Genomic DNA, 18,533 nt, shown 5'->3' on the forward strand with positions numbered 1-18,533 from the left:
CATTAAGATCGTAGTCGTAGCAGCAGATCCATTAGATACACAACATTCGGGTGGTGTATCTTTTGAATACAAAACAAAACATACACGATTCTTAACATTTTCGATATAATTTTGCAACAAGTTCTGCTTGAGTAGTCAGTTTGGAGGAACTGTCTGTAAAGTTAAATTAAATATTTTGTTGAGCGGAAAACCGAAAATAATTCAACGTTAAATTTTAAATAATTATCTTTTCGTGTTTTAATGAATTAATTTGTGTATTTAAGTGTAGAATTATTAAACTGTGATATTTTTACGTTTTCGTTTTACTTAAACTCGACAAAATGTTGAATGTGAAATTTGTGTGCATTTTTGGAATTTTAACGCTATCGTGTGTATTTGGTGGCATAACAACGAATTTACCTCCCACGGCTATACGCACGTTAAATGCCACCGATGTTGGTCCGGAATTTGTAGCTGTAGAGCAACAACCATCAGCAAGAGCAAATACCGATTATGATAAAGATGACAAGGATATTGAGAGTAAGTAGATATTGAATTTCGGTTTATTATTAGGAATTCTTTATTGAATTTTTAAATAGAAATGAAATTTGTATGCTGATTTTTGGATTTAGGAAGTTTTAAACATTCCTGGTCGAAAATATTATCAATAGCACTAAATCCGGTCCGCCTAGAAACTAGTCTCGCGACTACGTCTTTCCTCGAAAGGTATTCAAATTTGTGAAGGACGTTTTATATACATATACGTATATGTATGTATGTATTTTAAATCTGAGTAGTTTATTGAAGTTAGAAATACATACATAGATTAACTTCAAAGTGGAAATAGTTAGAAACTAATAGAATTAGCCTAAATTTGACATAATACAAATATGTATAGTTTAAAATATTGCATTAGTACAATTATAGTAAAATCGGAACATATAAAACTTATACGACAAATAATGAACTCAACAATTAAGTCTGTTAGTAGTTGTAGCTATCATACATTGATTTTAATTTCATAAATATTTATAATTATAGATCTTAGAATAATGGGTTTTTTTGTGTCACGTTTTTCGAAAGAAAAACAAACGTTATATAATTCTATTTATAGAAAAGATAAGGGGAATAACTTAATAATATTGCATATATAATTTTTCTATACTAGAAAATGTACAATTTAATTATGACAACAGTTTCTTTTGTCAAGGCAATTTTTATGAGAAGGGTATATATAAGTTTGTCATTCCGTTTGTAATTTCCACAATATAATTTTCCGACCCATGTCCGTCTGTCTTCCTGTCTATCTGTCGGTCTTTCTGTCAGTTTTTCTGCCTGTATTTCTGTCCGTCTGTGTGTCTGTTAAAATCAATTTTCTGAAGACCCCAGATATCTTCTGGAGGCAAATAATTCTGTTAGAATTGCTTTGAAGAAGTTTGATATTTAAAATCAGCAAAATAGGAATATAAATAACGAAGATATGAGCAAAAATCCGAGACAACATCTGAAAATTTTATCAAAAAAAGACAATTGACAAAAAAGCAACAACAACATTGCTTATTGGAAGAAAAAACGTATGTTTGGATGTGTGTTGGTTTTATTGATTTGGGTATTTTGTTTTGTGTTACTTTACGTTTGACGTTGTTTCGTTTCTTGTTGTTTTTTGTTTTGTTATTGCTAAAGCGGGAAAATTTAAATAAATTTAAATTGTATAAAATTATACTTTAAAGTTTAAAGTTTAAACACAATATTGTGAAGGGTATATAAGATTCTTACTGGTTCTATTTATTTTCAAAATTATATAAGTATATGCGTTTTAAAAGTATTAGAAAGTTATAGACAAATATTATATTATATTTATTGTAGTAATATGTTTGCAAGAAAATTTTGATTGTTATAGGAGACAAACGAAATTTCGAACAATTCAAGTAATAAAACGTTTAATAAATTAAATATTTATACAACTGGCATTGAAAAAAATACTTAAATGAAATAGTTAATAGTTGTGTTATTGAAATAAATTTAATTGAATTGTTTTGTGAAACTTATAGGAAATATATAATACAAATTAATATATGTATTTAATCTGATCTTTACAAAATATTTCAGTTACATTTGATTTTAAATTTAAAAAAGATTCGGAAAAAAACTTTAGATTTAGTTGCTAAACAGATTAACTTCAAATTTTAAATTAAAATTAGCAAGTGAAGTGAATATCATACATAATATTGACAACTAGACTTTTAATAAACCCATTTAAATATTTCTTAGAACCTTTACTTTATACTTAGATCTTTTCTCAGTCCAAATAAGAAGATATACAAATATCTTAGTCATTTTATATTTTTATTTATTGGATTTATCTACTCTTTGCGTACTAGATACGTATTATTTAACTTATTAAGTAAGATATAACTTTTCCATCACATGTTTAACATTATGCCAACATTCACGTTTCTTATGTTTGTGATGAAAATATACAAGTAATACTTTTTATCATGTTTGCTCGGTCAAGGTTGTTTTTATTTTTGAATTCCTTTTTGAATAATATCTTTATACTTTACGCAGTATTATCTCATTTAGAAAAACATTTCATTAGAAAAGGAAAGTAAATAGCAATTAGTGAAACAGAGTTACCTACAAAACTTCAAAATTAAAAATAAATTTAAATGAAATTTATTTTAATTTTTTAATACCATGATCAATAAGCCATAGTGTCTCGATATTGACGCTTGAAATACCTTTGAAATCGAAATCTTAACAACTAAGAGTGTTATATTCGGCTGTGCCGAATCTTGTATACCCACCATCAAAACATTGCCGAAAAGGAATGCTTTCTTATAAATAAACTCATTTTCTGGGGGACCTTATATGGGGGTAGGGTCAATTATGGACCCATCCTCATAAAATTTATGAAAATGATTTTAGTTCCTATATAACTTTTTTATGTCGAATTTCATTGCTATATATGCTTCTTAAGGTCAGATATGAGCACTAAAGTCATTTTCTGAAGGGGACCTTATATGGAGGGTAGGGTCAATTATGGAGCGATCCTTGTAAAATTTTACTAAGAGATTTACGTTCCTATAAAATATGTTCCTGTCGAATTTCACCGCTATATATGTTTCTTTTAGACAGTTACGAGCGTTAAAGTCATTTTGTGAAGGGGACTTTATATGGGGGGTAGGGTCAATTATAGGCCTATTCTTCTAAAATTTTAGAAAGAGATTTATGTTCATATAAAACGTATTGGTGCCGAATTTCACCGATATTGATGCTTTTTTTAACCAGTTATGAGCAATAAAGTAATTTTCTGACCTTATATGGGGGCTAGGCGAAATCGTGGACCGATATTGCCCATTTTCAATACCAAACAAACTGACGGACAGACGGATACACAGACGGACGGACATGGCTAGATCGTCTTAGAATCTAATAAGGACCCAGAATGTATATACTTTTATGGGACTTAGTTGGATATTTCAATGTGTTACAAACGGAATGACAAAAACAATATATTCCCCCTTATCTTTTTTGATGGTGGGTATAAAAATGTCCATAATATTAGAAGTTCAATTAAGCAGAATTAAAAAGTTCAATTGTGAAATCCAAAGAATTTCTTCAACTCAATTGTCGCTATCTCTCTTAAACTAATGGCAACTCTTAAGTTATTATCTTTGAACTTGACAAATAAAAAATTCAAAAAAAAAAATTTCAAGGAAGGTGATTTCTTTTTAACAACACATCGTTTTTTGTCAGTCTGGTGTTTATTGTTTTACCAAAATTAAAATAATAAACATTATTTACTAAGTTCTTACGCAGCAGTTATTTTTATATTTTAATGGAATTTGGTTTATTTGGTTACTGTTTCATAATTTGAATGTATTAACGTTTCAACCATAAGTTTGTAAAATACAGTAAATGGAATATTAATAACTGAAAAAATCTTCACTGTCTTGAACATTATGACAAAATTTAAATTCAGAATCATTTAAAAGTGAATATAACTGATATGTAGGTCAATGAACTTTGTTTTAAAAGGTTTTAACATTAATTAATTAATTAATACGTTGACGTAAATGAGAGATATAGACGTCGAGCACGGTAGCTCGTAGATGTAAATGATGTCTAGCCGTCAGATAGTGTTATTTTTTTAATATTGATTTCACTTTTATTTGGAGTATAATAAAGTTTTTTTTTTAATTCTTCAACATTATTTTAACAATAAAATAATATAGTTTTATTATATCAACAACATTTTTTATTAAAATTTATATTCTGGCAATACTCGTAGAATTTAATGAAGTCCACGAATTTCTCAAAAAGTATGTGTGCGTCAACGAGTTAAATATAAAAATTATATATATAAAGTTGCAATCATTTAAAAAAAACCCTATTCTACCAAAATATCCAACTTTGACCCCTCTAATTACGCCAGTTCTTGACCGTTAGAGCGGAAAATCTGTGTGTGGCCTACTATCCAATAGTACTAACCTTTGTGCAAATTTCATCCAAATCGATTTTTTTATATTGTGTCACTTGACACGAAATTTCCCATATCCAATGCAATAAGTATTTATTCAAACGCAAAAAAAACTACACCCAAAGTAAAATACAGCTCCCAAAGTTCGGTTTAAAACGATTAAAACTATTTACCCAAACACCTAAACCCTAATACAACTTCCACAAGGTCGGTACTTTTTTGTCAAGTTGTAAAAATTAAGTTGTATTTATGATTTATGGCTATTTTTACTCGTAATTTTATTTTCATGCAATGAACTTAAACCACAAACCATTCACGTGATTTGTATACTAATATTGAGCTCGCTTCAGCAAGCATTTTATACGTTTTGAAAACAAATTATCAATTAAAGTTTAACGCTTTCAAAATGCAAATAATATAAAGGGGGATTTCTAACTGATTAATTCACTATAATTGTGTTTATGATTGATCTGGAATTAAATTTAACTTCCAAGCGTTTAGCACATTAACTGTAGGAAAATCTACTGACAAATGAAATGTTAATTGCTTATTTTATCTTGTTTGATTTAAGCAAAAAAATCCCTATAAGTTGTTGTTTAATTACAGTATATTTGTTTAATTGTTTTTATTTTTAATATAATGACCAATTAATTTATTTGTTAGATATTGTAAAAAAAAGTGTATCTGTTTTTGTGTTAAATATTTAAATATAGAGGAAAACGTGACTTTTACATTTTCCTCAAATATATTTTTTTAAGCATTTTTTCCCACTTATTTAAACAAATTACGTTGTTGAATATTTGTGTAAGCCTAAATTAGTTGTTAATTGTTTAAACTAAATGACATTTCAAATTTATGAGTTAAAACAAAAAAATTCTGGGAATAACTTTAAAAAAAAAAGAGCAAAATTTAAAAAAAATTATTGGCACGTGTTTGGCATTTTGTTATTGTTAAAAACAAATTTATAAAAACACTGTGGAGAAAGGTGTATTTATATTATTCATCGGACAGTTTTTATTAACTCCTTGCGAAAATTTTGATGAGACTTACTACTAGTTCCTGTTTATAGAAAGAGCACAAATCACTTAACCTCCTATCAAAAGGTGATAATATTCATCTTAACCTAATTTTTTATTAAGAAAACAAAACAAGTTCGTAAGCAGTTCTAAACTCTCAGATTAACTGAAAGATATTAAAAAGCCCGCATTGGTACGTTAGAACTAAAATCAGTCCATACTCCCAACGTACCAGTAGGGTGACAAATATTTTATTCCTTTCCACTAAAGCTTATTTTCTCGACCATTGCAAAGTTGTGATTACAATTTTAATAATTTTTGGCAAAAAAATACCGTAACATGTTTTGAATTTTTGGTTTTTGATTTCGTGATATTTGTTTTTAAACAAAATTTAAATTAAAATTAAAATTTTTAACACTTAAAAAAGACTAAAACTTCTCAGTTGAAAAAAAGAACCGGAACATGTTTTGCATAAAATTATATAATTTGTTTTGCAAAATCTTTAAAAATGATCTTAACAAAAAAAAAAAAAAAAAGTATTCCAAATCTAAATTAAAAAAATAACATGAGTATTCTTTACCAATATTTTGAATATTATATTCTTAACAAAATTATAAACATTTTTGTTCTTTCTTTCAGACGCTCAATTCTGGTATAATACAGCTTTTAAGCAGTTGGGTAAAATCATAAAGAATGCCCAAAAGAATAAGGAAAATGCTTACAAACGTAAAGCCAAAAACATTATTGTATTTGTGGGTGATGGTATGGGTTTGACAACAATCACTGCTGGTCGTATATACAAGGGACAATATTTGAAACATGGTCATGGTGAAGAGGAAATGTTGGCCTTTGATGAATTTCCTTATACTGGTTTAGCAAAGGTATAAAAATACACCCTAACCGAATTTAGACATCAGTATTTCTAATAATTATTAATCTTTACAGACCTACAATGTGGACAAACAAGTACCCGATTCTGCTGGTACAGCTACAGCCATGTTTTGTGGCAGTAAATCTGATTATGGAGCTATTGGCATGGATACAACACGCTCCAAAACCGATGGTAAACAGGGACGTTTAACTTCAATTATGGACTGGGCTCAAGCGGAAAATAAACGTACTGGCATTGTTACAACAACTCGTATTACACACGCTACACCAGCTGCTACTTATGCCAATATCTATCATCGTGATTGGGAATGTGATAACAAAGTACCAGATGAATCGAAACCTTATTACGTAGATATTGCAAGACAACTTGTGGAAACAAATCCTGGCAATAAGTTCAATGTTATAATGGGTGGTGGTCTTAAACCACTTGGTGCTGCTAATCTTAATGAAGTTCGCACCGTAGAATTTGAGGGTGATACTGAAGATATTTGTGGCCGTTCAGATGGTTTGAATTTGCCACAAAAATGGTTGGACTATGGTAAATCCATCAATGATAGTAGAGTATTCGTTAAGAGCATAAACGAATTGAAAGAAGTTGATTTGAAAAAGGTCAATAGTCTTATGGGTTTGTTCCGTAATAACCACATTACCTACTCCATAGCCAGAGAGGAAGGCGAACCTTCATTGAAGGAAATGACAGAAGCAGCTATTGAGGTATTGGAACGTGGTACTAATTCCAATGTAAGTATATAATACAAACCAAAAACCACAAAATTAAACTCATTAAAAATTATCTCCTTACCTTATTCTAGGGCTATGTTTTGCTAGTTGAAGGTGGTCGTATTGATCAAGCCCATCATCAGAATTATGCCCATACTGCTTTACACGAACTTTTTGAATTCGATAAAGCTATTGCTGCTGCCGTAGAGAAGACCAATGCTGATGAAACTCTTATTCTTGTAACAGCTGATCATTCACATTCCGTAACTCTCAACGGTTACCCCAAACGTGGTGCCAATATTTTAGGACTTGCTAACAAAACATCAGATATTTTCGCCTATGAAACCATTATGTATGCTAATGGTCCCGGATTTTACGAACATCTGGCCAATGGTACCGTTAATACCGGTTCCCCAACCGATATTTGGCTACCATTGACACAAATGACTAAAGAACAACGTGATTCTCCTACTTATCGCCATATGGCCACTGTACCCTTGAAAGACGAATCGCATGGTGGTGAAGATGTTATTGTTTTTGCTCATGGTCCCGGTTCCAGTTTAGTACGTGGTGTATTTGAGCAAAACTATTTAGCGTTTATTATGAGTTATGCCGGTTGTATGGGTCCGGCAAAAACATTCGATGATACATGTAAAAGTGGAGCAGTAACAGTAACTGTTCCAGTATTTTTACTCTTGGCTGTGTGTTTAATGCACTTTATTCGTAAATTTTAGTATTAAATAATTTTGTTTTGTTTGTTTTGCTGTATAAATAAAATTAGTTCAAGTTAATTATAATATTTAAGTTAAAAGTAATATTTTAAAAAAAGTATGTATATTTAAATAATTTAAGATAAATGAAAAATGTAATAATAGTAAAAAAAATAAAAGAAAGAAACTGTTCTAAAGATCAATAATATAACATTCGTGTTGAAAAGTTTTTATTTGGGCCCATAACATCAATCTCTGGCTATCGATGAAATCGCAAAAAGTTTCAGATTTTCATCTATATTTTTTAGATAAAAAAGTCAAATCTTGTAACATAACCGTAACGAAAAAGCTTGATTTGCATCAAAAATCAAAATTTTATGAAAAAATTTTGCTATAAATTTGTGATTTTCCATGAAAGTCGTATTTAGTGCAGTAAATAAGCATTGGGAAAATATGTAACTTAAAACTGTAATTACTGAACCAATCAATAGTTCGCCAAATAAATAAACGAAAAATCGATTTTCATATGAAAAATCTAAAATTTCCCAATAAATCTATATAAATAATAAAAGAGTAATGTTTCTAAGTAATCGATAAACTCAAGAATTAAAAATTTCCTTTTAAGTTTTAAAACTATCCATAAGATAGCGCCCTAGTACTAAATTTTAGTAAATTACTTAAACCGCCGAACCGATTATTTTAAAATTTGAGTGGTGTATTGATGTCTACGTTAAGAGTCCACATGCTCAATCAAGGTCTTGTAAAACCGACCAGGCATCACTGGTTCCCAAATAAGAATGTATCACTTTACTATCAAAAAATCAAATAATAAAATAAATCTACATATATCTAAATACATACATAAATATGAATGTTTGTTTATTTGTGGGTTTGTGGATTTGTTTGTTTGTGGGTTTGTTTGAAGTACATATATAGACGGCTAAACGGCTAGAACGAATTTCTTAAAATTTTCACAGTATATTCACGTATGTCTGGAAGGAACTATATGCTACTTGTTTCGAAATTTAAAGTAGGCGACTGAAACTGAAACAGGTAGATTCCTCAAATTTTGTGTAGACAATTTAACATCCTTAGAACACTTGGGGCCGGCCTAGGTACCGTGGCCACGCCCAATCCCACATTCATTAATTCATGTAACATTTGGAGAAAAAATCTGGAGACTTGCAATAGAGGCTTGACAGTTTCCCTATGATTTAAATACAAAAATTAGTTTAACTGGGAAACTTTTAGAGCTATAATCATAAAATGCATGGGTAATAATAAAATCCATATTAACGTTTGAATAATATGGGCGGACTTTCATTAGGGGGGGGGCGGTCTAAGCATCTTCTATAGCAATTAAATACAAAAATTCGTATATCTGGAAACTATTAAAGGTAGAATCTTTAAATTTTGCAACATTGAGATCTATATGAACGTTTGGAACAAATATGTGTACTTGCAATAGGTAGCGTGGCACCTCCCACATAAATCAAATAGAAAAAACTGTATATATAGAAGTAGAACCGTTAAATTTGCATAGGTAACATTAAAATCCATATCGTCACCTGAAATGCAAACCAAACAACCAAAAATTTTAAATTTGATCTTTTGACTGAAAATGGTTCACTGCATCAAAATACATGTTGTTGAAAATTTTTAGGACTCTATTGTCAAAAACACGGACTGACTATATTAATATGAAATTCAAAAAGGCGTAACAACAAATCCAATCATTTCCACCCGTCTGAAAGTCCTTAAAATTTGTGAGCAAACATAATACATGTATAAATTTTTATAAAAAAAATTGATTTTATTTCATTTAGTTTTTTGTCTCTCCTGTAAAATTTTGAAAAGTGTTGTTACGCCCTTTTGCATTTCAGGTGACGATATTAACGTTTGAGGAAAATGGGTAAACATGCAGCTGTTGGCGTGACATCTCCCATATACTTAAATCGCATATCATTATTTTTATTATTATTCCGATCGATTTTGTTTAAGCTTCTCCAAATTCCGAATTATGTAGTTAGTTCACATAAAAATTAGTGTTATTATCAAAGCTTATCAAAACCAGAATCGTATTTTAGTAAAGATTATTTTTATTGAAACTTTAAGAATAAACATTAAATTCATTAAAATTTCAATTCCACTTTAAAAACTGAAAGTTGTTTTATTTCGAAAGAATTTTTCGTTTTCTTTTTCTAAAGAAGCAAAAATACGGAAATAATTCCACTTTTGATCGGTCTGAAATTCTGTGACAGGCCTGATAATACCTTTATGGAAATAAAATTCAACTTAAGCAAATTTTCCTTAATTTTATAATGAACTGTCCATAATTTACCCTAAGCTCCCCTTCAGAAAATTACTTTAAAGCTCTTAAAAGTACCAGCATAGCAATGAAATTCGATATGAAGAAGTTATATAGGAACAAAATCTCCCTCCATCCATATGAAGTGCTCTTTAGAAAATTACTTTAATGCTCATAACTAGATAGAAAATACTTGTATTATACAAGTTGTATAGTATAGTTTTATAGAATTTAATGCCCAAGCTTTTGATGGATCTTATTTTTTTTATTTTGCCGATCGCTTAAGCCAGTTCTTTAAAACGCCCTTCCCAAATTTTTATTTAAAAAGTCAAAAATTTATTTTCGTAAATTGCGACAGTTTGAGTAAATAATGAATTTCGGAAATAAAAAAAGTTTCTGCTCTAGTTCCTTGAGTGTATAATTGAAAAATAACGAATTTACATCGAAAATCGAATAATTTACGAAAATTACTATTCAAAAAAAAAAATAATACATATGATGTTCAAAACTCGATTTTTTTTTGTAAAAAAATCTAAAATCTCCAGAGAAAATAATGTAATTATTTAATCAATTAATATACATTGAAAGTAGCATTAAAAAAAATAATTGTCCCTAGGGTTTCTTTTCTTTTAATAATGTACTAAACTTACCAAACAAAATATAAATAATTTTTGAAATTATTTTGCAATCTTGAAAAATTTAAATCCTAACGATCTGCTTACTATACAGTTTCAACTTAAATCTTAATTTTAAAATAAGGTTTCTTGATTGTAGTAATTAAACACAGGTTTCGTTGATGTATATTTAAATTAGTTTCCTTTTTTAATGAATCACTTTACAAGTTGCACATTTTCATCAATTTCATCATTCACTTTAATGTTTATCGACATTTTCATTTTAAATACACTTGCAGCAGAAAATCAAGATTTTTTGAGAAAATTAAACGGAAAACAACTAAAGACTGCCACAAAAGTTAAAAATTAAGGAGGTATTTTTTATTAAACTATTAGAGGACTAGGATGCATCCATAGTCGGTAGAAACGCCCAGTTTAAAAGACAGCAGACTTTACACATTTGTAAAACGTTTAGCGGGAACCAAATGGTTATGCTGCTTTTGGTGGTTTCACTTGGGGTGCATCGGCAGCATCAATTTTTTTAATGCGATTCAAATTAACACAGTTACGGAAAGCAGCCACTTCTTCGGCACATTTTAGAGTCTCGCCGGGATGAGCACGATAACAGGCAATTACTTGTGCTTTAAGATCCTGGCATGGTGGCAGTTGATGGATGGGTGAAGCTGTGGCAAAACGTTTGCGTACATCTTCTACCGCCGAGGAATATTCAGTTTCCATTATGGCATTGGTCTTTTTAAGAGTCTGTTCCAATTGTGCCATACGTTGGCGCCACATGGCGTCGTTTTGTTGCAACTCCACCTCTTTTTGGCGATGAACATCAATGGCGCTTAGTGTGTGACCACTGGGAGCAGCATAAACTACTGGTGGAGGATTTTTATAAACAACTGTAGGTTGTCTAGCTGGAGCAGCTGATGTAGCAGCAGCAGTTGCTGCCTTGGGTGGAGCTTCTTTTTTGGGTGAGGCTGCAGCTTCAGCTTTAGCATTTTCCTTAGCTGAAAAAGAAAACAAATTTCGGTTATTTGTAGTGACATCTTCAAAAGATACAACAAATAATTGTTATGAAGGGAATAATGTGTTAAGCTTTAAGTATTTCAGAACTCTTGATACAGTTTTTGTTTTCTTTTATATTTAATTTTTCTAACAAAATTTATGAAATACTTGGATAAATAAATAAGTTTTGTATTTTGTCTTGTATATGGTTGCATAATCACAAAAAAATTAAAAAAATTTTGATGACACTTTTCATAAAGCCAAATTACTTCAACAATTTTCTATTGATTTTGTTCACTATTGGCCATTGAGTAGATTAAAGTTGAATACAGCAACGACAACTTACCCTGTTTGGTAATGCCTTGTTTTAAACGATTCACTACATCATCGGATATATCAATAACACCAGCCGGTGTTGGATTATCCATAGATACGGATCTGGGTTCTGACGAATGTGCTGCTCCCATTTTGTTTCTTTATCGTTTTCTAATGGGCAAATAAGGAAAAAATTAAAAAGTTAATACACTTGTGATACTTATTTACTTGTTTATGTATAAAATTTTTGCCAAATAAAACAACCTTTGGAAGTTCAGCAAAATCTCCTCCGGACAATAGAATTTAACAAAAAAAATCCATCAAACGTGTATGTGTCAGAGTAACACTATTATTAAATTTTGACAGTTGATGAAAACAAAATACAACAGGCTGGTTCGTGTAGTAATTATTTTAATAGGCATTGCCAGATGAAAAAAAACAAATACACATGGCAGGAAAATTATATTTTTAGACTACAATACACAATTTTTTATGTGAATTTGGTTTTTCTTTTTAATGTTCTTTACACTTTTTCCATTTTGGTCGTCTAACAACAATCGGCAAATATTATTGGACATTAAACTTGATAATGCTTTCGTCGGTATGAGATCCTATCTAACATCCTTTATGAAAACTGATTGGAAAATTCCTAGGAATTACGTCGAGGAAACTGAGTTTCTGAACCTCAGACTATAATAGTTTTGTTCATCAACATTTATCTCCTAAAGGAGCAGCGCAATTTAACTTTTTTACCTTCGTCGACAAAAATTAAATTTTTCCAGGCCGACACTAGATTTTTTGACACCGCTTTTTCTCAAGTTAATTGTTCAATTGATAAATCAGTAATACTTCAGTTTAAAATAATAAAAATAATTTTTACACCTAACTTTCCCAACCTCTTCAAATAAAAAAAGACTTTTTGAAAATTATTTTTCATTTTATTATTACCATTTATCATTTTATTTCTTTGTTTTTCTCAGTTGTGTTTTTTTTTTCATGTTTGTATTTTAGTATTAAGATTGGATAACTTTTTGTTGGCTTTTGTATTGATTTTGAGATAATAGTTTAATTATTTTCTTTGTTCTGAATTATTTATTATTGAAATATAATTGTTTGGTATCACTGCTTTTAATATTCAAAATATTAACAGTTTGTTTTACGCTAGATTGCGAAGCACACTTTTAGGAGTATAAAGAAAATAAACTAGTTTGAGATGAAATTCTACATATAAGAACATTTTAAGAAGTACATACATACAGACTTCTTGTTCAAGCAAACATTTTTATCAAATCTGATCCAATTGTTTTTAAGATCTGATCAAATGAAACAGCCCCAAAAGTATGCTTTACAATTTGGCTGTACAAACTGTTAAAAATCTTTAATTTTAGATTTTAAAATATTCGGCTTTTAAATGTGTTTTGTTTAATTTTTTGTTTTTTCTTGGAAATTAATGAATGGTTGTTTGTTGGTATATTTTCTTAATATTCTAATTGTTTTTTGTTTGTTGATTTTCATTTATTTTTGTTTTTTTTTTTTTTTAATTAGTTTTATTTTAGTGATACATAAAAATTATTATTTAATATTACATATTTGTATTTATTTTTTTTGTTTCTTTTATTTTTATTAATTTACACATAAGAGAAGCCTTAAAAATTAAAAAAAAAAATATTTTATTTTATTAATATCCCATCTATTTGTTTTATATTAATGTCGTCTTAATAAATAAATATAAATTAATTATTATATAGTTGTTTCTTTATTTGTATATTAATATCTAAATTGGTTTTGTTCAAAATGAAATTTTCTGGACTTCATTATGGACTATTTTATTTGAGAAGAAAGAAACAAAATTATTTTGTTGTTGTATTTAATAAATCATTTGTTTCTCTCTACACTAAATCTGTAAACTTGCGTTCGGTCAATGTATGTATGGTTTTTGTTTTTATATTGAGGTGTTTATCTTTAATATTTTATGCTATTTTTTTAGTTTTTTTTTGCATTATTTTATATCATTTTTATCACGGTTATAAATTATTAATTTTGCCATTTAAAATTTGTTTTATTTTAGAAATTTACACAATTATTTATTTTTTAACTCAAATATTTATTTACACTACACTTTTTATGCTATATTTAAAATTTAGTTTTGTTTTTAATGCCTAATAAAAAAATACAATAGATATTTAAATGATAAGATTAAGATTAATGTTATTTAGCAATGTTGAATGTGTTATGCAACAGTTATAAGAGCAAATAAATGTTTGAAATGTTTCATTTCAAAATTAACAGATCTATATACATATGTATATAGCATTCGGAATAATTTCAATTCCCTGCTTATTATTCCTTAATGTTTTCGCTTCATAAATTGCGGAAAACAATTAATCACGGGATCACAATTAATTAGGGAATTAATCCTTTATGTATTGAAATATTACATACGTGGTATTTAGTTATTCGAAATTAATCGTTTCATTAGTTCATGAAAAACTTTCGGAACTGAAATTATCATTTTGAAAATTTTAATAAAATCTGTTTTTAGTTTTATATAAGTAAAACCAAAGTATAACAGTAAAACATACAAAATAATTCTTAAATTATTTTTTGTACCAAAAATTTATCAAAAGTCTTTCAGAATTCCGGTCAAATTCAATAATCCATTGACTGAGTTTGAAAATACCTTAAAACTTGTAAAATAAATAACAATTCTGTTAAGGATTCAATTTTACTGTCTGAAACCCTGACAGCTTTTTAAGATGTCGACATTTCGGTTTCCGGTCCAAAAAAGAACAACAATTTTTAAAACTTTGCTCATTTTTGTTAAACAAATTCAAAAAATTTAAGAAATGCGGTTTTAACACCATTTATTGAAGTAATTCAGCAATTCGCACATTCGGGTCAGTACGGTTTAAATTTCGATCAATTTGATCATTTCATTTATTTAAACCGATAATTACAAACAAATCCTAATTCCACTTCAAAAACGACTAATTAATTGCTCATTTACTACAAGATTAAAAAAATAGTAGTTTCGAGAAAAATAATTTTGAATAATTAATAACATTTCAGCATTTTTTATAAATTTGAAACCCAGATTTAGATAATAGAGGTTAATTTGTTTTTCATCTAAATTGAAATATTCAAATATTCCTGAAATTAGAAATCAGTTCATTAAATCCGAATATTCGGTTATGTCAGTCTTGTAGTAAACGTACGCAATGATTTCATTACAAAATTGTAAGACCATTTCTTGTAGGGTTAAAGGTTAAATTTGTGGATACTTAAAAAATTACGCAAATTGCGGATTATTTGTTGACGGATAAGTAGTCTATTCATAATCGGAGAAAAATCCTCAACAAACCATATGTTTTGATACATGTATATCAAATAAAAGGTCGTTCGAATATCTACCTTTCATTTAATATACATATTGCCTATGTTTATTAGAGTTCAAAAAGTTAGTATTATTGTTTAACTGGGTCAAAGGATATTTCACTCAAACGAATACACTCAAAGGGAAATTTTGGCATTATGTGAAAGGTTTTCGAGAGGCGTTTTTAATGATGTACCACCAAAAATTGTTGTCGTATATACGAGGGGAACATAAGTAGTTATGTACAGGGGCCATTACAAAAGTTCTCGTATTCAGAAGCTTGGAATGACATTCATAGAGATGCCACTAATCCCTCGGTTGCTGGATACCGTATGAATGGCGTACCACCGCCCATTGCAAACAAGAGTATTTCTGGCACAACTAAGATTGGGACTGAGCAACAGGCTTAATGCCCCTTGGTCTTGCATAGACCGTGCTTGTGGTCAAGATCCACATGATACGCACCACATATTCAACAGCTTAGCCAATCCTACTTCACTCTGTCCAATGGATTTATGCTGAACCCTCTAACTAGATTATTGTATAGTTTTTGCTTTTGTAATCACACATAATTGTTGGATACGACAATGAAAGCATATTTAAAGAAATTTTCCTAAATTTTGTTTTTGTTAGAAATATGGGAAAAATTATAAAAACCTCAAAATTTGACCCTTTTTTCCTTGATTCAACTCACCAAATATTAGCGTCAGGACAAAAAATTTGAGAATTTGGTGTCTTAGAATGAAAAAAATTGCCATTTTCGGTGGGAACATCAGCAATTTACCAAATATATTCAAAATTTTAACAAAATCATTTTGCTCATATTTCCGTTATTTATCGGCAGCATATTTGATAGAATTGTTCAAGATCTTAACTTAACTTGACTTCAAGGATTACACAGTAAGACAAAATAAGTGAAAATTGAAATACCTGGAAAGTGACACTATTTTTCTGAAAGGTGGATCCGAGTAGAATAAGAATATGTTTTTGAAATTTGCCAAACACCTACAAAATCTTGAGTTACGGGTAAAAAACCGGGTTTTCGTACCTTTAGGCACTTATAAGTCAGTAACATAGTTAAATTTGAACCGATTTTAAGTTTCTCTACGGATTTAGAAAGCAGAAACTGAGGCCTTTATAATGACATATATAACGTTTAAGTAACCTGGAGAGATATGTGTGCATTTCATCAGCAAACATATTTTTTATTTTAGTTTTGCACCGTTGTCCAAGTTTGGAGATGTTTTTTGAAAGTATTTCATATAGGATCCGTACTATTTATTAATTGATTAGAAACCCATGTCTATTCATGAGAAAAACGCAACTTTGTTTTTAAAAATCCGTTAGCAATTGACGACGTTATTGATCATTTTCTTAATACAAATTTGTTCATAAACTGATTTTCTGAAGGATGCTTTATATGGGGGATAGGGCTACTTTCTAAATCCGTGGAGAAACTTAAAATCGGTTCAGATTTAACTAAGTTACTGACTTATAAGTGACTAAAGGTACGAAAAACCGGTTTTTTACCCGTAACTCAAGATTTTGGAGGTGTTTGGTAAATTTCAAAAACATATTCTTGTTCTACATATTCTTGTTCGGTTCCATCTTTCAGAAAAATAATATCACTTCCCAGGTATTTATTTTTGTCGTATAGTGTTATCTATTAGGATTCAAAATATACATATGTACATTAATTGTAGAAATTTCAAACGGAACAAAGGTATAAAACACTTGCGCAAAAATGTAAAATTTTTTAACTTTTTTTTTTAATTTTGTTTTTATTAAAATATTCCATATCCGAAATTTTGAACTAAAAAACATTTAAAATTTCAAAAAAAAAAAAAAATTTCTGAAAAAGTTTATTAAGAATGAAGAAAAAAATGTATGAAACTATGGTGAAAAATTGAAAAGGATTTACAGTTTTGCAAACACATTTCCTGCTGCTACTATTTTTAATAAAAATGAAACTAATTAATTTTAATTAAACTAACGTAATAAAATAAAACAAATCAAAATAAAAGACACTGTTAAAATTTAATTAAAAAAAAAAAGAAACATATGAGATTTGTTTGTTTTGTTTTTATATATAGAATTGTATATTTAGGTATTAAATTTATTTTGTATGATTTATTATTACTTTAATATTAATATTTTACAGTGTTTTCTTTGTTTTTAGTTAATTATTATTAATTAATGTGTTGGGTTTTTATTTTATTATATAAAGGATATTTATTTTTCGATAAATTTTAGTATTATTTTTTAATTTTGTTCATATTTATATATATTTTTTTATTTTTTAAATATTAAATATTTATTTAAAACTAATATATTAAAAAAAGAGAAAATTAAGATATATTTTATGTTTAAATTACTAATTGCCAATGAATATTGAATAAAATGATAAAAAAAAAAACTAAAAAATGTTTTGAAAAAAAAAAAAAAATAATAAAAATAAATATACTATATAATATTAAAAAAATTATAATTCAATTTGTTTTAAATGCTAGTTAGCGGGAATAGGGTTAAAAGGAGTATAAGAGGAAAGTTATAGTAGTTAGAAAATTTGAAAAAAAGCCTAGAGTTGAAAAAAACCTAAATAATTTTTTTTGTGTTTAATATGTAAGTAAGTTTATAATAACTAAATATTTTTTATTTTATTTAAAATGAAATTTTGTTTTTAAATGAATAAAACTTTTTTTTTTTTTTTGTTTTGTTTATAGGTTTGCTTATGAAATATGCAAAATTAAAAGAAATAAAGAATTATTAACTTAACAAATTAATGAGTTCATTTTTATAAGTATAAAAATAATAAACAAATAAAACAACTAATAATTGTTTAAAAATTAAATGGTAAATATGCAAAAAAATTTAAGAATTTAACACAAAATTTTATTAAAACTTTTTAAATTATTAAAGTTAAAAGCAAACTAGAATTAATATTTAAAGAATTTTCTTAAGAAAAATTCAAAATTATTTTCTTTTTATCAGTTTTTTAAGTCTATAATGTAATATATTTAGTAATTGGTTTTGTTTTCTTTTACTTTTCATTTTCGTTTTATTTAAATATATAAGCTTTATATAAAGAAATTAGAAATATTTATTTTTTTTTT

The 18,533-nt window shown here is 28.1% G+C and overlaps 2 protein-coding genes across 3 annotated transcripts; one reads left to right on the top strand and one right to left on the bottom strand.

Moving 5' to 3' along the window:
- LOC119601003 (alkaline phosphatase 4) lies at positions 1 to 8,009 on the top strand. The gene is made up of 4 exons (XM_037951621.1): positions 1 to 519; positions 6,118 to 6,359; positions 6,424 to 7,110; positions 7,182 to 8,009. Exons 1-4 carry the CDS (start codon positions 321 to 323, stop codon positions 7,821 to 7,823), a joined length of 1,770 nt encoding a protein of 589 aa, XP_037807549.1. The 5' UTR covers positions 1 to 320; the 3' UTR covers positions 7,824 to 8,009.
- A 2,891-nt stretch (positions 8,010 to 10,900) lies between these two features.
- Positions 10,901 to 12,427, bottom strand: LOC119601007 (MICOS complex subunit MIC19). 2 transcript variants are annotated; one of them, XM_037951626.1, is made up of 3 exons: positions 12,312 to 12,427; positions 12,079 to 12,218; positions 10,901 to 11,734 (listed from the first exon to the last, which is right to left on the bottom strand). In XM_037951626.1, the coding sequence occupies exons 2-3, from the start codon at positions 12,197 to 12,199 to the stop codon at positions 11,211 to 11,213; spliced, it is 645 nt and encodes a 214-aa protein (XP_037807554.1). In that variant the 5' UTR covers positions 12,200 to 12,218; positions 12,312 to 12,427; the 3' UTR covers positions 10,901 to 11,210. The 2 variants fall into 2 exon arrangements, with proteins under 2 accessions (XP_037807554.1, XP_037807555.1); XM_037951627.1 differs by having other exon boundaries at positions 12,276 to 12,405.
- Between the last annotated feature and the right edge of the window lie 6,106 nt (positions 12,428 to 18,533).

This window comes from Lucilia sericata, unplaced genomic scaffold (genome assembly GCF_015586225.1).
Source record: "Lucilia sericata isolate MDLA Ls3-8-SP2 unplaced genomic scaffold, ASM1558622v1 Contig000134F_arrow, whole genome shotgun sequence".
Taxonomy (NCBI): Eukaryota; Metazoa; Arthropoda; class Insecta; order Diptera; family Calliphoridae; genus Lucilia; species Lucilia sericata.